The 20837-nt window shown below is 42.0% G+C and overlaps 1 protein-coding gene across 1 annotated transcript in view; it reads right to left on the bottom strand.

Moving 5' to 3' along the window:
- Positions 1–12719: 12719 nt before the first annotated feature.
- Positions 12720–20837, bottom strand: part of CCDC178 (coiled-coil domain containing 178) — a gene marked incomplete at its 5' end in the record, with an annotated part of 479198 nt that continues 471080 nt past the window's right edge. Inside the window, one exon of the mRNA XM_036885068.2 lies at positions 12720–13065. Coding sequence (XP_036740963.2) covers positions 12985–13065 — 81 coding nt within the window. The remainder of the gene's footprint in view (positions 13066–20837) is intronic.

The following is a 20837-nucleotide window of genomic DNA, read 5'->3' as shown; positions in this document are numbered from 1 at the left end:
GCCTGTGTTAGGCAGGGTTTTCCAGAGAAACAGAACAGATTGTGCAGTGAGAGAGAGATGTTAGTGAATTGGCTCAGGTGATTACGGAGGCCGGAAACCCCCAAATCTGCGGAGGTCCCCAGGCTGCAGAGCTAGGACCAGCCGACGGGCCAGGTTCCAGGCCCTCTGTGGCGGAGTCCGCTCTGTCTCGGGACGCCAGGGCTCAGGCCCCAACGGACTGGGTGAGGCCCATTTGCATTAGGGAGGGCAATCTGCTTTACTTAAAATCAACCAATTTAAATGCAAATCTCATCCAAAAATATTCCCACAGGAACACCCAGAACTTTGTTTGACCAGACGTCTGCAGTTGGTGGCCCTGCCAAGTTGACAGACACATCTGGAGCCCAAGGAGGGGCTGAGGAGCCAGAGAAGAAAAAGATGGGCAAAGAGAGCGACATACGTTTGCTTTTGAAAAGAGAAAACGGAGAGCATGTGGCTACTGATGCCTCCCAGACCCTGAAGCCTTTCAGAGGAGCACCACGGGGACGCGGCCAGGGCGGCACACGCCCGCCTTTCTTCCTGAACAGTTCGGGACCCAGGCCGCCTCACGCCCTTCCGTTCTTGTGGCCTGTCAGGGTCATGCAGCTCCGCAGCAGTCGCGGCCGGGACAGCCCAGCGGGGGACGGCAGCACAGGCCCTGCTCAGGCGCCCTCCTCTGACGCCGGCTTCCTTCTAGCATCCAGAACAGCCGCCCAGTTTCTGACCTCCTGAGTACTAGGTACAACCCACCCCTTTCTTTCTGAGCAGAAAGCAGGCACACCATCCCTGATGGTAAATATTTGTTTTAACATCTTCAACGATCCCACAGCAAGCATTCTTCAAGCCCCTAACAGGCGCCCAGCACTGAGGAGAATGTGAAGGGAGAGTCAAACACAGTCCATTCCTGGAAGAGTTTACAGTCTGGGGGGAAGCAAGTCTACTACATAGCAAATAAGTAAAATACATCATGCTGTCAATAGGGGTCTTCAGAAATTCTGTCCAAGTTCATAGATGGGGGACATAGTCTGCTGGGTGCAACAGCAGGTGGGGGTGGGGGTGCAGAGCCAGAGTCATACCAGCTCTATGCTCTCTCCTGCTAGTGACAGGTATCTGACAAGAAAACATGTTCTAATGTTTTCTTATCTGAAAGGTGAGACGTTGCATTCAAGATGACACAAAATAGATCTATTGATCCTCATAAAATCAGAGAATTTGGAGAGGCTACTCAAGGTGTGGCCCACAGGGCAGAGCTTCTGAACCACCTGGAAGCTTGTTGGAAATGTAGAAGCTCAGGCCCCAGCTCAGATCTACTGTGTTAGAACCTGCAACTTCTAAGGTTTCAGGGTGATTTGTGAGCACATTAAAATTAAGGAAAAAACATTCTCCCTTCTCTAGTACCACTCACAGAGGCATCTAGTCCCTGATGAGAGACCCACCAGGAAAGTGTCTTCACAATTTTTAAAACCACAGTGTTTGCTATTCTCCTTTTACTTTTAAAACCTAGCATAAGAACAGAAAAATTATATTTGAGCAATTGTATTGAATGAATAAAGGTTTCACCTTGAATTGAAAGTGTTTGTCCATAAATTATTTGGACTAGCTAGAGAATAAATCAATCTGTTTTCCACAGTCAGCTCTAAAATTAAATAAAAAAGGCTTCTTGCTCTGTATAGATCTCTGTTTTCTAGGCTAAAAGTATCCATTTCTTCAGCTGTTTCTCACATGTCAAGACGTGTAAGATCCGCACCAACCTAGGAACCACTGGCCACGTGCAGAATCCATGACTAGGAGCAGGCTGTCCCCGGGCTCCGGGCAGCTCACAGTGCAGCGATACACGCCGATGGCATTCCTCTGCTTCTGCTCTGGGCTCTTGTTTGACAAACTGTCATATCACTACAAATAGCAAGTGTGGACTTAGACTCCCTTTTCTTGTCTGAGGTTATTTGCTTACCACAAACGAAGGCCACAGAAGGTAAACATATGTCTACTTGAATGATGACTTTATAGCAATAAAATGAGGCTCAGGGGCTAATGACTCTGTAATCAGCTTTTTCAACTACTTTTTATATTGGGCATAATTTTCTCTCTCTGAGAAATTCTACATCATTTATCACTAGCCTAACATGAGCCAAAGTGGAGAGGCATGAGCCAAGAGATTAGGGGCCACTGCCCGTCTGCCATGAAATCATAGTAGTGAGTTTGCCTGCAGGAGACTTTTCAATCCTGATACTGGTACAGGAGACTCTCAAGTTCTTTTCCAGTTCAGAATTCCTATTATGGCTTTGGTTTAAGAAATTAGGTTTTAAGAAGAATCTGTTTTCACTTTAAAATGATGAACAAGTACACCAACATGGCCAACAGGACCCCAGCTCAGAGAACTTTCAGAGTCCCTTTTATTGCTCTATACCACCTCCTGGGAAGGGCATCAAGTCTCTCTGTCGACCTGCTTTGGTAAGTGTGACATCAGCCCCTTTGGGGCGGAGAGGGGTCGGCACTGACATTTAGGGGCACCTGTGCGCAGACACCACGCCGAGTGACACTTTCCTTCCTGCCTGTGAATACCTGCTTACCCAGACCCTCCTTCCACAGTGGGAAGCCCACCTGCTCCGTGGGCTGCATTCCTTCTCGGCGTTCACAGTCCATCCATGACAAGGGTCGGCGCTAACCATCCAGGTCTGCTCTCCACCCTCCTCCTTCCGGCTGCCTGCCTGCGTGGGAGGGGATGTGTCCAGACTGTGTCAACCAGTCCCCATGCCCTCCCCCTTATCCTTTACATCTGGGGTGGCAGCAGGTGCCCTTCCATTGGTCCTGGATTTCTGCACCCTCCCCGGCTCCTGTGCAGCTTCCTTATGTCTATGCAATCAGTGCTTTGTATCTAAACCCTCCTTGAATTGTCCTAATTTGATGGTACCATCTATTTTTTTGTCCCCTTATTGTGGATGATTACAGCACTCATTTATTCATTCTCTCACTGTTTTAATGTTTGGGGTTATTTAATTACTATTCATTTATGAAGCAAACACTTATACATTACCTACCATTTACCAATCATGCTGCTAAATTCCTTCAGCACTCATTGTCTATGGAAGAATCAATAAACTTTAGTCAAAAGTAAGCCATCAAGTCCTTATCTTAGTTGTGACATGCCCTGTTGGGATAAAAACCTGTAACTGACAGATCCTACTAGTCGTCTCAAGATATATTGCTGTTCTTTGGACACCGATTAAGAGTCTCTTTAAAATATCAAGTCAGTCTTTTTTTGATGCACTAGGCCAAAATACAAGTAACAAATATTACTGTTTTAAATCAAAGATATGGACCAACAGGAGGTGAGTTGTCCTGTCGGTGGAAGTAACTGCAGTTGTTTAGCTGCCCCAGCCTCGTACTTTATTTACGGTTTGTAGATCTGGTCCTTGGCTACATCCGGGGTGACCTTGGAGCACCTCCCAACAAGAGAGTTTCTCTGTATTCACAGATGGTGTTATATTTGATACTCTCACCAGCAAAGGGTAAGAGGTTTCACTCCTTTGATCTGCCCTGTGGTGGAGCCATCCTTTGGCTGCATTAGTAACAAAGTAAGTGACAAGACTAAGGAGTGTGAAAGTGCTGTGTTCAACAAAGTGAAGAGAAAATATCACTAGGGTTGTGTTCTCAGGTTGAAAAGGTTGGGTACTTTTCAAGAAGAGAATAAAGTCCAGGTTCTGGAGAACATAGCATATGAAATATACATGAAGGAAAGAAGATCACCAAACAACTGATTTTAAATATGGTGAACTGATTTTTTGTATAGCTCCAAAAATCAGAATATTGTATGTGTGTATTTTTTTCCTTTGAAATGGAGAGATTACTTTCCAACTCATTTATGAGGCCAGGAGTCTGGTACCACATCCTGATGAAGACATTACAGGAAAAGAAGACCAATATTCTTCATGAGAAGAGACACACAATTTCTAAATTACGTTTTAACATACCTAATCCAACTAGACATGTAAAGGGTGACACATTACAGCCAAGCAGGGATGATCTCAAGAGTGCAAATTTGGTTTAACATTTGAAAACACAAAAAATAAAATCCTTATGATCCTCTCACTAGGAGAAGTGTCTGATAAGATCCAACAATCATTCTTCATTAAAGGAGAACAAAAACAAAAACCAGAAAATAAAAAACTCTCAGGAAGCCAGGATTGTAAAGGAACTCACTCAGTGTGATGAAGCATCGATGAAAACCCATAGCTAATGTCACACTTACTGACGGGAGACTGAATGCCAGCCTCCTGAACCAGGAACAAGACGAGATGCCCACTCTCTCCACTGCCACCCAACACCTCACTGGAGAGTCAAGTCAGTGCAATAAATCAGGGAAGAGAAAGAAAAGTCATCCAAATTAGAAGGGAAGAAGCTAAACTTTTATTTGCGTTTTTATGTGATTGTGTACAGAGCCACACATAATCCACAAGAAATCTAAGTAATAAGTGAGTTTTGCAAGATTTCAGGATATAAAATCTATGTGCAAATGTATTTGTATATACTAACAACAGACTCCTGCAAATTAAAGTTTAAAATGTCTCATGTGTGGTAGTATAGAATGACAATTATAAAATACTTAAGGAAGAATCTGATAAAATACATGAAAGATCAGTGCACTAAAAACTATAAATATTGCTGGGAGAAAATAAGGAAGATATAAATAAATGGAAAGATGTGCTGTTTTCATTGGTTGAAAGAGTTAATATTTTCCAGATATTAGTCCTCACAAAATTGATCTATAGATTCAATGCAATTCCAATCAAAATATAGCAGGCTCTTTTCTTTCTTTGGTAAAAATTGACAAGCTGATTTTAATATCTATATGGGAAATAGGCTAATACTTTAGATTTTAAAACTTAACAAAGGCACAGCAATTAAGACTGTGGTGACCACAGAACTATGAAACAGACTACAGAATCTATAGGCAACTGATTTTTGACAAAGATGTGAGGGCAATTCAGTGGAGAAAAGATGTTCTTGTCAACAGGTGGTGCTGGAAAAATACCATAAAACATCAACTGGGTGATAAGACTAATTATAAAACCCAAAATAGTAAAACTTCTGGAAGAAGACAAAGGAAAAAATTTTTGTGACCTTGGCTTGGTGAAGACATATGTTAGGTATGAAAAAAAAGGGGAGGATCCATAGAAGAACAAATTGATAATCTGCACTTCATTAAAATTAAAAACTTCTGCACTTCAAAAGATACTGTTAAGTAAATGAAGCAACTAGCCACAGGCTGGGAGGAAATGTTTGCAAAGCTCTTATCTGTTAGAGAATCGTATTTAGGATAAAGAACTCCAAAAAGCTGTAATAAGAAAGCACACCCTAACTAAAAATGGGCAAAGATCTGAACAGACAGCTCCCCAGAGATATGTGGGGGGCATATTAGCATATGAAAAGATGTTCACTGACATTGAACACAAGGGAACCACAAGTTAAAAGCCAGGATGCTATTACCCAACTATTAGCATGGCAAAAATTTCAAAGGTTGACCATACTTAATGTAGACAAGGACTTAGAGGAAGTGGACCTCTCATACCCTGCTGGAGGGCACATAAAATGGTGCAACCACTTTGGAAACAGTTTGGTGGTTTCTGAAAAAGTTAATGTATACCTTTCCTATGATCCGACCAATCCACTTTTAGATATTGACCCAGGAGAAATAAAAATAACAGGACTTGTACACAAATATTCATAGCTGTCTTGTTTGTAACTGGAAATACATCCCAAACCTAAATGTTCATGAACAGATGAATAGATGAATGACTTTTGATATATCCATACAATACAATTCTGCAGCAAAGAAAAATAATGACCTATTAATATGATCTCAAAATAATTATGGTGATTGGAAAGCTAGACAGGAGTAAGTGCTTTATGATCTCATTTACGTAAAATTCTAGGAAATACAAAGTAATTTGTAGGGACAAAAAACAAACGAGTGATTTCTTGGGGACAGGTGAGGGGGCAAAGGCTGTGGTGGACCTGAAGGTTTGCAAAGGGCGGAGGAAAGGCTGGGGTGGTGGGCACACACGTTGACTATGATGGTGGTCTCAAGGGTGTATGCATTTGTAACAACATCTAACTGTACATTTAACATGTGCTGACTATATTGATTATATGTCATTAAAGAGAGATGAGAAGGAGAGAGGGAGAGAATGAGAGCCCCAGGTAAGTTATAGGATTTAGTAAGAGCTGATGGTAGTTTTGAGACAAACACCCTTTCTCTGCATATTCACAAAACAGCTGCAGGCTATGTGTGGCTTCTGTACCCCTCCCTCCCTGCTCTCTCATTCTCTCCCTTCCTCCCCCCTCTCCCTCCTGTCTCTTTCCTCTCTCACCCCCTTCCCTCCTTCCCTGTGAGATTAAAAATATTTTATTCTAAAAGTTAGCAAGGACTCTAAGTTCTCAATAGAATTCCGTGAGTCCCTCAGGCCTGCAGGCGGTACCTCTGCATCTGGAGAGCAGGAGAAAGCAAACCGAGAATCGGCTCTCTGGCTGGGCAGGAGGCGTGAACAGCCACCTTGGAAGGAGAGGCCAGAGCAGCGGGAGAGGCGGGGAAGCCCCCACGTCTCCTACTCGGTTTTAAGTGTTTGGGCTGGTGTGGCTGTGATAGAAAACCTTGCATGGAAAGACTGTCTGGTCCCTCTCAGGGCACAGCTAAGGGGGCACAGGCTGGGCACCCAGTTGTTGTGGGTGGGTATTTTCAAGAAGGAACCCTAGCTGGAGGCCTTCCTGGCAGTTTCAGGGGAGGCACTGGATTTGCTCCTGGATGTGAAACTGGCCTCAGGTGGTATCTGCACAGTTCTTTCCTTGATCTTGTTCATCACTGTGTGGCAGGAAGTATGTCGAGGACTTGGGATTCAGACAGGAGCCAGAGGCTACCTGGTCCCTTCACAGCTCTCAGGTATGTTAAAATTTAGAAAGACACAATATGGTGTGATAAGTATGACAGTGATAATTTCTTGAGACAAACCTTCTGGAGATTAGTGGGTGCACTTTGCTCCAGAATTCCTATGTGGGTGATCCAGGGGTGGCTGTGTGGCTGCAGTGGCTGTGCCTGGAGGCTAGAAAGCTGTCCCTGCTTAAATACGTGTCTGTCTGTCTGTCTATGTGCCTATCTGTCTATGTGTCCATCTATCATCTATCTCCATTCATCTATAGCACTTTAGATGAAAGCCATACAAAATCATAATAAAAGTAATAAAATAATAAAACAAAACATCCATTATCTACATCAAATTGTGTCAGATAGTGAGGTTTTTTGGAAGGCTGAGGTCCCGGTCCCCCCCCCACACACTGGTACCTCTGGGCCCGAGCAGTGCAGAGACTCTGCCCAGGATGCCAGCCCAGAGCTCTGAGCAGTGGGGGTGCTGGGATGTGGGGGCTCCTAGCAGACGTGGGGTGGGCTCTTCTGTGCATGGTCCACAGTGGATGCAGAAGTCTGCCATTGAGAGAGGTCCTGCTGGCAGGTTTCTGCTTGGAACCTAGGACTCCTGGACGTCGTGACAGGAACCAGGCAATTAGCTGTCTTTTCTCCCTAGCTGTGGTGGAAAGCATATGGACTTCAGACAATGACTCAAATTTCACCTTTGACCCATTTATATGGCTGTGGAGGAATAATTCAAAGTCTATTTTTTCATCTGTTATATGAAGCAAAATACTACTTCCTTGGAAGAAATTGTAGGATTAGAAACTACGTGTGTGTCTATGTATAGCACCTGGTACCTAGAAGGTAAGTAATAATTTTAATTTATTTTTGTTATCCCCAGGCTCAAATTATTACCTGAGATCAGAGTTCAACTTCTAAGGAAGGGCCAGGAGAGTCCTAGAGAGGGCTATTATTTAAATCCTAAAGAGAGAAAAATACATGGACTCAATTTCTATTGAGTGTGTGGCCCTGCTCCAGGAATTTGGGAGGAGGCACTGAAAATTTCAGACTCATCTACTAAGTCCGCCCACAAGCTGGGAAAGACCAAAATAACACACGTGAAGCCACCAGACAACAGTGCGTATGGACCCCTGCTGGCACGTGCTGCACAGGTAAGAGACGTCACAGAGCCCTGATGTAATTAGCATCCTGTTGTCTTTCTTTAGCCTCCAGTGCTCAACGGTAAGTGGTTCAATGTGACGTGCAAAGTACTAAGTGGTCCCCTAGTGGCCAGAAAGAGTTACTACTACATACACCCCGCGCAGAGCCAGAACGTGATTCACTCCCACTGTGTTTACCTCCCAGGGTATCTTCATTTGAGATGATGAGTTTCCAATTCTAAGTCAATTCCTTCTTCAATTACAGGCAACCCAAACTATTTCCCCAAATATTATTAATCACACCTATCCTCCTGTTCCCCAACTGCATTCCTTGACGGACTTCTCATGGTTCACTGATTATGCAGGTCATGCACGTATGTGTCAGGCTTTCTGTGCTAAGATACGAACCTCTTTGAAGGAAGTGATGGCTCTGTGCTCTCTAGGGTATCATGCACTGCCCCCAGGATGGTCCTGGGTCACGCTCGTTTTCCCAGTTTTACCCTCTTTTAAGATCCTAATGCTCTAGTCTTTCTAATAAGACACAAGGCTGCCCGGGCGCTACCTCCTGCCCTCCTCATCTTTTCTCCCCATTGGAAATCCCAGAAATACTGATGCAACTCGAGGTGGGTCTGGATGCGCTCTCTCGCTCCAGCCCTCACCCGGCTCTTTGGGTGATCGGGCCGGTCAGGAAGCTGGTCTCCTTTCCCTTCAATGGCACCCACCCCTGCCACCAGGGAGCTTTCACAGCTGCGGTCCCTGTGGCCGAGGACGCGCTGCTGGTCGGGCATGTGCGCCGCAGGCTCTCACGGGCTCCGGAGCACCTCCGAGCCGGGTCTGAAGCCCAGACGTGCTGCCTGGGTGCGACGTGCAGAGCCCGGTGGACCCCAAGCCCACAACCCAGCCTATGAAACACGCCACACTGTGCAGGCTGGCAGTGAAACAGGTGTGTTAATAGGTGAAAGAAGACGATGGAGGCACCAAAATGAAACCAGAACAAAGGAAACTGAACATTTTCAAGATACAGCACGAGCTTTTCCACCTCTCGTCATAGTCACACCATGGACACCTGTAAAAGTCAAATGAGCCCTTCAAACCCAAATTCATGCTTATGTGTCACAACAGAATCGGGACATTGACAGATGAGTTGTGTGACTGAAATAGCAGAACCGCTTTGGAATCCAGCAAAGGGTTTGGGAGGGCCTTGTTACAATGAGGTCCACTTGCCTTGCCTGGAACAGATTTCTTAGGAAGCACGCCTGCCTTCTTACGTGATTTGCTTCAAATGATTTAATAAACCCAGCAACTAAAATAATATCTTAATGGGTGATTCAATTTGAAATACCAAAATAAAATTATCGCAAATGAAGAGGCATATACAATTATGTTCATATTCAGAAACTGCTTTGTGATTTTGATGAAGAATCAGAAACAAAATATAACTCTAAACAGCTTAAATAATACATTTCCTTTTTCATTTGTTCTCTTTTCCTTCTCATTATCTCTGACCTGTTTCTCCCTCTTCCATGCGGTTACTCACATCTCACCCATACACAGTTTACATGTGAATGAGACTATGAATTTATGACTCCAGGAGATAAATGCACATGCATATGCTATAAATGACACTGTATTGTTTTCTTTACACCTTGTAATCTTATACTGATGAAGAATAAACCTTAAAAATAAGAATCTGCCAAACAGGTATGGTAACATAAAATGCATTAAAAGTTATAATTAGAGTATTAAGATTCGGAGAATTTCAGCACCAAACAATTACTTACAAAATACCAATGGATTCATTACATAATGCTGAGTACAAACGATCATATTTAGTAAACCAATGAAGGTCTTCAAAGGCCTAGTTGGGAACCATTCTGAGCTGGTTACGATCATAGACAGGAGAAAGTCAAAGACCTGCAGTGTGACTGTAAGCGACTAATTCTGCTAAAGGATTTCAAGGAGAAATTCAGAAGTTACTGTTTTATTTAATTATTGCCAGTCCAATTTTGACCCAGGATGTGTATTCATGCTTTCATGTAGTGCATGTTCAAGCTCCTCCTCTTCAGCCAGGGATAGAGTATGCCTGACACTGGGCACACAGAGGGGAACACAAAAACAATTACAGCTCAATGTTCAGTGAAATAAAACAGTCATGTCCACGGTCACAGACTTGGAGCAAGCAAGCTGTTGCAATGGTCACTCACCTCTGTGTGTTGGCTGCTAGAAAGCTCAGAGCCTCTCATGCAGCCATCACCTGCAAACACAAGCCTCTGTGAATGTGCTCTGTGTTGACTGCACTCTCTGGTTCATTTGACTCCTCACTATGTTTTCCTTCCGCCTAACGTCTAACCTATTTTATTTATGTTTCCTTACTATCATGTATTAGTCTTTGTAAATAATGTGTAGAGACGTAACCGTAACTAAGGATCCCCCCAAAAGCATGTTCTATGAACGCTGTTGCATCGCACTCATTTATCTAATGGTGTAACAGTGATTTATACCGAGTGGTTATTTCTTCCCCCATTTACAAAGTTGTTGTCTTTCTGCCAAACTGTCAGAACATTTTACATAATCCACACTACCACTGTAATGTAAAGCAGAGCAAGCCTACAGACCCTTCTCTATGATTTTGTTGGACAGATCTGTGCAGAAGCAAATTAGTAACAGATTTGTTTCAGCTGTAAAAATGCAGCTAAATGTAAGCCTGCCTACAGAGTCCTTGGCAGTTATTAAAGCAACAACAAATTTAAGAAAAAAGTCTATTCTGGTTCTGTTGTGGATCAGAACAGGGTGACAATAGCATGCAGAGGACAGACAATGGGCGAATTAGAAGAATATGGAAGCACAGGAAGCCCCTGGCACATGGGGCAGAGGGTGCGGGCCGCCTCCCTTGGCGCCGGAGACCTGGAGCTCAGAGTCCACCCTCATCATCTTTCACTTGTTTGGTGATGACAGTCGGTCATTCTTAACGAAAGTTTTCTATTGTAATTAAAAAATCACGATTCCCAGCAAGCTTGTGCTGTGGCACCTCTGCGGCCCGGAGCAGGGAGGCAGCTCCTTCAGTCTGGCTTTTCACCAGCTGTGTTTCAAGTTCATAATGGTCATAGAGAGAGATCATTCAAGAACTAAGAGAGTTTGATAAAATATGATGCATTGTCTACCTAGAGCCATCTAATGAGACACCTAATGCTGCAACGATAGTTTTTAAAGTCACTCATGGGGAAAGGTTTTTGTCTAGATGGTTCTCAGAAGGCAACAAGGTTTCAGTCTCTTAGACTTGGAATGTGATTTTAAAATGAAACACAGGCAGCCAAGGAAACAGCTTCTGCAAAGCAGACACTTTTGTCTTTGGAATCCAGTGAATGTCTGGGAGCTAAGAGGTCACTGGTTCTTAGTAAGAATGTGTTCAAGTACCTTTTGGACAGTGTGATTCTGCTTGGGTATTTGACTCCGCACCATACTGCTCTTCAATGCCGGTATGTCACTAGGATACATTATATTTTGGGAGTAAGAAGGTCGGCATTAAATAAGGCCTCCAACTGTTGTGTCTGTAATAAGTTTGTGGAGACAAAGTTTTCACTATTGTGGTTCTGTGCATGCACATCTGTTTCAAAAGATAAATTTGAGATAAAAATAAATTGAGTGAGGTACAATTATTCTCACAAAATGTGGCTGTATGTGCAAAATAATACAGTCATAGTAGTTTGTAAAATTATTTTATGGTATAAGGCCTTATTTAAAAGTAGGAACAGATAAAATGTATTTCTAGGCTAGGCCTAGTATCATTTGCACCAGAGATAAATATACACAAAGGCTAGAACTTACAGAGATCTTTGATCTCCATTTTGATTGGGACCAGTGGCTGTCCTTACTATGAAACATGCCCCGTATCAGGCTGTACAGGTTCTGAAAGCTGGAGCTGCTATGCTAACTAGCAGAAGGAAAGTTTGGATTTCTAGTTAACAATGTGCTGTAAACCGTTAGTTTAACTGAAACATGCTTTTCCTTTTGTAGACACTGGAGAACAAATGGCCAGATATGCCCATTAAACTAAACTGGTAGTGACCTGGGATTGGAAATTTCTGGAGGTCTTTCACTAGGGTCTACAGAGTTGCTCATTTGTGGTTCCCCATTTTCTTCTGTTGCTGTCTTTTTCTCTGAGTGTGTGTGTGCGTGCATGTGTGTGTCTCCATCTCTCTGTCTCTCTCTCTCTTCTGCATAATGTTTACCTCAAGCTTGCTTCAGGCTAATGTCTCAATAATTTCCCCTCCTTTCTCAGGTCCTTACCACAAAGGACTTGACTAATGATCCATGGACAAAATGAAGCATTTAAATTTATTCATTAATCATTCATCTCCAGCTCATTGAAAACTTTAAACTTCCACGAAATTAAGATAGAACATTGAGGAGTGATTGAGAGAGACAGCTCTCAGTGAGCTAAAAAAGATTGGTAAACACAAAAACAAAAGTACATTGGACAGAGCGTCTGGATGGAAGTGTCACATGAGCACAGGTACCGTTACAGTTTACACAAACTTTAAGTACTGAATCCAAAGCCGTTATTTGGGCCAGCACGGTGGGGAGATCACTGTCAACACTGCCAGTAATTATTCTCTCTTCCAATTAATGGTGACACAGATTAATTATCAGACGAGGCAAAGCCAATTGCAATCAGTCACCCAGAGCTGAAATTAGATCGCTCCTGACAGCAGCATGAAAGTCACCTGTTTCATTGTCATGGATGTGCTGTAAGTGAGAGAGGCAAAGCATGCTGGGAGGTGAGTGGGTTTTCCGTCCGTGGAAGTGTGAAATGGCAAACAGGTGAATGTCCAATTACACTGTTATCTGAACTGTGTGACTTTTCTTGTCTTTTATTTCAGCATCCAAGATACACCAGTTGTTTGCTTAACCATCGTTTTCACATGAGCCATCTGTCAAAGTCTGGAAGAAATCTACGATGTGTTGCATTAGATGTGAAGATTCCTCCTGTTTAGAAGTGACAAACAAATAAAATCATAAGAAGCCATTACTTAAGAAAACAAAGTGTTATTATGAAGTCACACATACGGAAAACTTAGCAACAGTAACAATAACCGCACACGCCACTAGAGCAGACACACAGCTCAAACTCCGAAGAAGGCTGCTTTTCCCTGAGGCTCGGTCAGTTCTTAAAATTAAAAATCAAACTGGCTTTCAGGCAGAAAGTGAGTGAGACGCTGGAGACACTCTACTGCTTCACCTTCACCATCCCTGCCCATTCTAATGGCTTTTAGGTGGTTTCATTATGCAGAGAAAGTGAAATCTGCGTTATTATATAAGGCCAAATTGTGACGCTGTCACTGCACTTTTCTTCATGTTGCTTCAATGATTGGATGTTTATATTCACTCAACAAATGTATTTCTTTTAGCAATGGGGAAAAAAAGGAAAATTTCTCACCCTCATGGGGTTAACATACTAGTGTGAGGTAAGAGACAATATATACACACATACATATATATATATGAAGAAGGTATATACATAATTAATAAAATGTATGTATAAAATATAATGCATATTTAAAAATACATGCTGCAGTAATATAGAAATCCCTACCAGTTTCTTTTAAGCATGTGTTTCTTCTAAACATGAATAAGAGCAAAATCAGTAATATGAACAAGGTTAATTTTGATAAGCTTGGCCTTCAGGTTTTTTATTACAAGAGTTTCTTCTCAAAATGTTCTATTATGTAAAAGAAATCTTTCCTTTTGGTTTTGGATATTAAGAATATTTATTATTAAATGTGTGCTCTGGTTTTGGATATTGATTCGGTCTGCTGCCATTCTAAATGCATGTTATAACTGAGCCATAATACACATTAAGTGCTTTTCTGGGTAATTATTACATGCCTCATCCCTCAAGTGCTATTCATAGCCTCCCCACCAAAGGCTAAATTGCTTTAATTACCCAAGAAGTGAAATAATCCCTTAAAAGGTCTGGCTCTGGATGTCTCGAAGCCATCATGAACACATTTTCTAAATAGAGACACAAAGGGTATACTCAAGCAGGTATAAAATTTTCTTATGGAAACTAAATTTGAACTGACAATTCCAACTTAGATATATGTGAGAAATATCTTGATATTTATTTCTTGGTGATATAAATACTTCTATACTTACTAACAGAAAGATATTTATAAAACATTTTCCTCTAGGAATTAGAACATAACTCTGAGAAAAGAATGGAGATTTTAAGTAAGAGATAAGAATGAAGCATTGAAAATCTATCTGAATAAAGACCCCCAAAATATGATCCTACTCTTAAAGGATCATAATTGGATTCAGTCAAGTTGTGTGAAATTTCCAATGCAGATGGTCAAAGGTGACAGAAACACTTGCCCAAAATGAGACTATAGATGTACAGACTGCTAACCAATGAGTGGGCTAGGAATATATTTGTCTTTTTATTGGGAAAGATAATGGTGTTTCAGCCTTTGCAAGAACCTATGCCTTGGTTATGAAGACAGCACAGCAGAGTGCTAATGATGGCTCGACATCGATCCTTGAAGTGAAAGATAACACACGGGAAAAATTTGTACATAATTTCATTTTATGATCAGTGCTGATATTTGCATGAGTCAAGGTACAATCAGAAGAATGATGCCTGGACTTCCTGTCCTGGCTTTCTTTCCTCAGTGTACTGGCAGTGACCAGACCCAGCTCTTGAATGTCTGAACGCATGGATCTGCCCGCAGAAACACACACTGCACTGTGACTCAGAAGACAGCCAAAGGGAGAGACATTGACTGTAAGTCTCAGTTTTGTACGATGAATCTAACTTGGCTAAGCCTTGCTGTATAAACAGCTAGTTACAACTGGTAAGTGATTTGGATAATGAAATGCCAGTTGACATTCTGTTAATCTTAAATTAGCATTACAGTTACATTTTTGATGTGTAGAGGTGTTTCTAGATGTTCAAAGAGTCTATTTGCTTAAGTTGGTGAGTATTTCTTTTGTACTGTGTTTTCAGGATTGGTTAGGGAGGTGAAAAATTTTTCCATGGTAAAGATCAAATCCAATGCCAAACCAAGCCCGGTATGAATTATTAAGATAAAGAAGAAACCCACTTTGCAACTAATGAAATTTGAAATAAGATTTCTATTTCTGTGTGTGTTTGTATAAAGTTTTATACATAGTCACATTTTCAAAGCTACCTTTCATTAATTTTTATCAACTTTTCTTCTTTTGTGTCTTACAAACTTCATAAGGCAGATATTAAATCTAGAAATATCATTTGCTGATTTACACTAAGGACATTATATTTTTTGTTCCTAATTTAGGGCCCTATTCCTGTATTAGTAACAGTCATTATTGTGAGCTACTTTAAATAATCCATCAGAATGTATACAGGGTTGCCCCTGCAGACTTGAGCAGAGAGAATGAAACCAGAGTCGCCTTTCCTTCCTTCATGAAGCCTCTGACTTTGCTTCATGCAGGAAGTGGCTTTCTGAAGCGTGCTTACGTGGGTGGACGCGGAAGCTGCGGGGCTTCCTGGCAGGGTGGAAGAGTAAGCCCAGCACTGCGGGCTCGGAGGGCAGGGAGGACTTCTGAAAGGTCAGCGAGGTACATACTTCGCAGACCAAATGGAACTTCCTCAGTTTAAAGGGATTTTTCTGTACCCTGAAAAGACACTTACAAAGTCGCCTTAGACCTCACAGTCCCAAGGACAGGACAGAACTTAACTCTGTAGATCTGTAATGTGATGTGCCATTAATGCTCTATGAGCCGTCTGCCAGCAAAGAGTTCACTGGTCATCAGTTAAAACACTGTGATGATGATTTCAATTACTAGCTAATTTCTGGATTTGAGAATATACTTTTTAAGTATGATTACATTGTTTTCTGAGCTGAGAGTGATCCTCTTTGGCATTTGACTCTTCAACAGGAGATTCTGCTCTGGGAAAACAAGGAAGCTAAGGAACAACTGGACAAGACAATAAGACTTTTCAGGAATGTTGTTTGGAAAGAAGAGCCCACTTTTAAAAGGGCTTGCAGCTGCAGGAGTAAGGGGGGCTCCTCTCCCAGACAAGTTCCCTATGAATCCGGTGAAACTCAGTAAGTCAAGGGAAAGGGCAGGTTGGGAGAAAGGTGTTCATTTCTTACAACTCACTTGGGTTTGCAGGCAGGCCTTGCGCCTACCTGTCCCCCTATGGCATGGCACATGCTTGCTCCCCTGCCCATCCCTTCTGGAGGAAATTCCATGGGCAGGTCCCTGGTGACTGGCAAACATCAGACCAGGTAGGTACCAGGAACAGAAAGGAGGAGAGAATGGCCGTTTTTTCTCCACTCCTGGCCCTGAATCTACTGGAGGCTCTGCGATGATAAACACCCATTGGTATGAAAATGGACTAAGTTTAGGTGGGAAATTCTGGAAATCCTGGATGAAAACTTCCATTTACCCCACAGGGCTATGCTGGTAAATTAGCAAATAGCTGTCCTCATCATGTGCCTGGAGCTTTATTGCATTTCGTCAAGAAGGAATCACTGAGGTCACTTGTTCAAGGAAGCAGTCAACTGGCTCTCAGAGAAACCCAACACAAAGAAGTCTCCAGGTCCGTATTTCATCTCTTCAGGCCCCGAGACCAGAGCGGCCCTGGCCTGCTGAGCAGCAGTAGGGTGGGCAGGACAGCTGTCTGTGTAAGTGTGGTGAGTTAGGTCAAGCTACAAAACTTAAACCCAAACACAGCACCTCCCAAAGCTTCTGAGGAAGCAGAGAGATGAAAGGCTTGTTAGGTTCATTAGCTTTGCTTCTGAATTCTACACTTGTCTTTTGCTTTGGTGAGATCACATTTGTGCACGAGCTTACCTTAGGAAAAAGACAAATTTTGCAAGGTCAGGATTGACTAACCTGTCCAAGAAACTAGTACTACAGTGGCTTGAATATAGGTCCTTAATAAATTGGTGGTGGTGATAGGAATTAATCCATTCAAAATGGGAAGATTTCTGTTCCAATTACTCTTGCATAGGTCAGCTACATAACAGAGAAGGTGGGGCTGTACTGAGGGATCATTCAGCAGCGATGGCGACCTTTTCTCCTACTGCATTGCATGGGTCTGAGGTTCTCGGCAGTGTGGAAAGCCTCTCGCCCTGGGGTTTTCTGAGTAAGTGGTTAGGCACAGTTGGTGAGGACACAGAGAGTGTGATTGGTCCCTTCCTCTGCTCACATTGCCTTCTTCCTGCTGCCCTGGGATCCACTGTAGAACCAGCCTGGGTGAGGAGAGGATGCAGGGCGTGACAAACAATGCCTCCAGATCCATCTTTGCAGAGCTCTAAGTGAGGTGTAATCACTGTAAATCTTTTTTTGCAGTTGATTTATATTGTAATTAAGGCAAAGGAGCAGCACATACAAGGCCAAAAGTAGAAAAGGAGCACATTTTTCATGGAAAGTTTTTGCCCCATAAGTCAGAGCACAAGACAGTACTAGAAAAAAAAATTATAAGGAATGAGTCATGCTCACTGACATGATATGGGGGAATGCTAAGTCATCATCTGTGTTTTCTGTTTAAATGTATATATTTAAGTTGATTAAAAAATTACATGGTGAATTGATCTTGTAGCTTATAAAAGCAGTATTTCAGCTTCGGTGTTTTTTATTCTTTTTTTTAAATCAAATTATCTCCCAAAGCATTCTGACTGAAGTTTATTAACAAGGCGATGCAGCTCAGCGTGCTTGGAGGGCTCTCTTGCAAAGTTGTAAGAGGCGTGACTCTTGCTATGCGTGCTGATCATACTGTCTGAAGGTCTAAAAGAACTAAAGATTGCACAGCTGAGTGGTTTTGAAGGAAGAAAAGTGTTACTTTGTCTTTTTTTAATGCTATGTTATTAGATTTTTGGTGGGGGAGCATTCATAAGAAACATTATATTGCTAGATTTGAACTAGTATTTCAGATACCAGATTTCCAGAAAAGTAAGTCACAAATTCAGGGAGACCAGTGCAGCTGCTGGCTTCTGGGCTGGATGGAGGCAGGGATGGAGGCCAGGATGAAGGCTGGGAGGAGAACCGTGAAGCCTGGTGGACAGTGACCAGGCTGCCTTCCAGCAAATGTGATGTAACACTATTTATATGAACCAGGAAAATAATCACATCTTTGGCAAGATGCCAAATGATGAGGAGAAGGTGATCCTTTAAGGCTGCACTTAACATAGTAATATTCTGAAAAGAGGACTACGCATCTTAAACCAATATATTCTAAGGGAGGAAAGTATATCAAGAGTCCTGTTCTAGACAGTTAGAAAAAAAATTCCATGTGAATCCCCCAGTGAATGATCGATCAAGCTCTGTGATCTTGTTAGATTCCTGGGGGAAAATAAAATCTGTCAGTGATAGTAAGCCCTATTTTTCCTTTCAGGAAACTAAGGCTTCTACCCTGAATTCAACATAAGAAGTAATCTTTTCTCAAATTATTCCTGTAAATAAAATTGGATACTACTTCATTTTTTTCTATTCCCATATTTATTAGTAACTTCTTAGCATAAATTTAATCCTATGTGATGTGTGCTTTCCTTCTCATTGTACAGTGTCTTATTTTTCTGAGGAAAAACAAAATCTTCTGTGGTCAAAAATTGAGCGAGCACTGAATATTCTATCCCACTTTTTCAAGAGTTATACAGAACAGTAGTGTATTAAATCATCTCAAATATTCTGCAACAAAAGAAAAAAGAAAACTTGACTAATGTTTTAATATCCAGTATTTCAGAAACTTATTGTCCACTTGATCTTTTACCTGGTAGCATCTTTTAAGATCCCAAAGGATATATTCTGGAAAAATTGTATTGATATGAAGAAAAAAATTAGGTTAAAAATGAGAATTTGTGCTTAGATTTCAACCCTTGTATGGACAGTGTATAATGTCTCTCATTTATTCACTCAGCAAACACTTATCTGCATTTGTTATGTCTAAGGCATCCCCCTCTAGTACAATGGCGGATACCGTGGTTGGGAGTGGAAAGGTCACTGCACACATTTCTCAGAGTACAAATACAGTTTGGCCCCATGGATGTGGAAATAAGTTTACCACAACCCAGATGTGATGTGGCTACAGAGAAGTGGTGGTTTTCTGGAGGGAAATACTGCAATACCACTTCTAGCTGTGAATTCACTGAAACACCATGAAAGAGACACCATGTAAACTAGACCTTGAAAGATGAGATAAGAGACAGAAAAGCATGAGATCTGCCTAAGTGCTCCTGGCGGTACTGGATGATAACACTGAAGGGGTAGATTAGGTCTGTATTCCTGAGGGTCTTGGATGACCCTTACACTGAAGGGTTAATTCCAGGGAAAATGGGGGAACCACTGAAATTTAAGGAAAGGGAAATGGCGACCTGAAGGTTGGCTCAGTGCCGGAGTGAAGCCCCACAGGGTGCGACGTGAGCTCTTATCTGTGTGTCGCGTGACCTGACACAATGGGAGACCCATGTGTTCTTTCATCAAACCCCACTGATTTATTTAGGGGTGTAATTTCACAGGTGAAATTAAACCCACAGTCACTCATAAGCACAAATGAATCCTGAGGACTCAGGACATTATTATCCTTCATAGTAAACAGGATCTTGAAAGAGTTCTGGTCCCAGATAATTAGGGGTTTGTTTTTCAGAGGTTATATGTTATACACAACTTAAACACAATTACACATTTCTTGAGACTAAACATGTGTAATGAACCAGTGATTTGTTGGCATTTTTAAAACCTTGGACACACAACTGTAGTTTCTTCCCTTCCATCCTTCCTTTCCTCTGTCCTAAATTCCTTTGTTCCTCTTTATTAAACACTTATTATATTCAAGGCATTCAGGATCTCAGGAATTTTATCTGTAAGATTTTTCACATTGTTAATATGCTTATACAGACTGTAGGAGCTGTGAAGCCTGTAAGGACACAGAGCAATGAGCAAATCCATGTTAGAGATTGTTCTGGTCACAAGGAAGGGGCGCTGTGTTCCCCAGAAGGTTAACTGTGGACTTTTGGAGCTGGGGAAAGCTTTCTATAGGAGGCGGCTAGAGAGAGTTCTTCCCAGCAGATGAGGAAGCTTTGCCAAAGGCACAGGGCTTCCTAATGGAGCAGAGGCTGTTGGAGTTCTGTGTTTCCATTCAGCTTGACTGTAGAATGTGAGGAAAGCAGGCTGGAGATACAGCTGGAAAGGCAGAGCGCAGACGATGACGGACACTGTACACCAAGATCTTCCGTTGTATGTGATGGGGACCCACCGACAGGCTTGTTTTAAAGGCTCCTCCTGATACTAGAGCATATTTAATTGTGAGATGACTGTAAGGTTTCATTACAGTAAGCTACACAGGACTTACATATACTACTTTGAAAGTTTTTTTTTTAATCCCCTCAAGGTTCTTTTACAACTCTTGCTTAGGAATCACCTTCAAAACCAACTTTATAGCTGGTTACAGGAATGGAAGTGCAGTGGAGAGAATACAGCCAATGGTTCTGTAACATCTTCCTATGCTGACAGATAGTAACTGCATTAGTTGGGGTGAGGATTCAACAATGTGTGTAACTGTTGAATCAGTGTATTGTATACTTGAAACCAATATAATATTGTATATCAACTATAAAACAATGAATAAAAAACCCAACTTTATAGCTATGTCAGAAAGCTTTTTGCTCTCAATTTGAAACAAAATGGTATTAAACAAATTAATCACTCATTTTATTCCTCATTCTTGGCTCTGAATTTGTTCTGACTGTTCTAGACATCTAATGTACAAAAAC

The sequence above is a fragment of the Manis pentadactyla genome, chromosome 6 (genome assembly GCF_030020395.1).
Source record: "Manis pentadactyla isolate mManPen7 chromosome 6, mManPen7.hap1, whole genome shotgun sequence".
In the NCBI taxonomy this organism is placed as follows: Eukaryota; Metazoa; Chordata; class Mammalia; order Pholidota; family Manidae; genus Manis; species Manis pentadactyla.
This window is presented reverse-complemented; position numbering and strand designations above follow the sequence as displayed.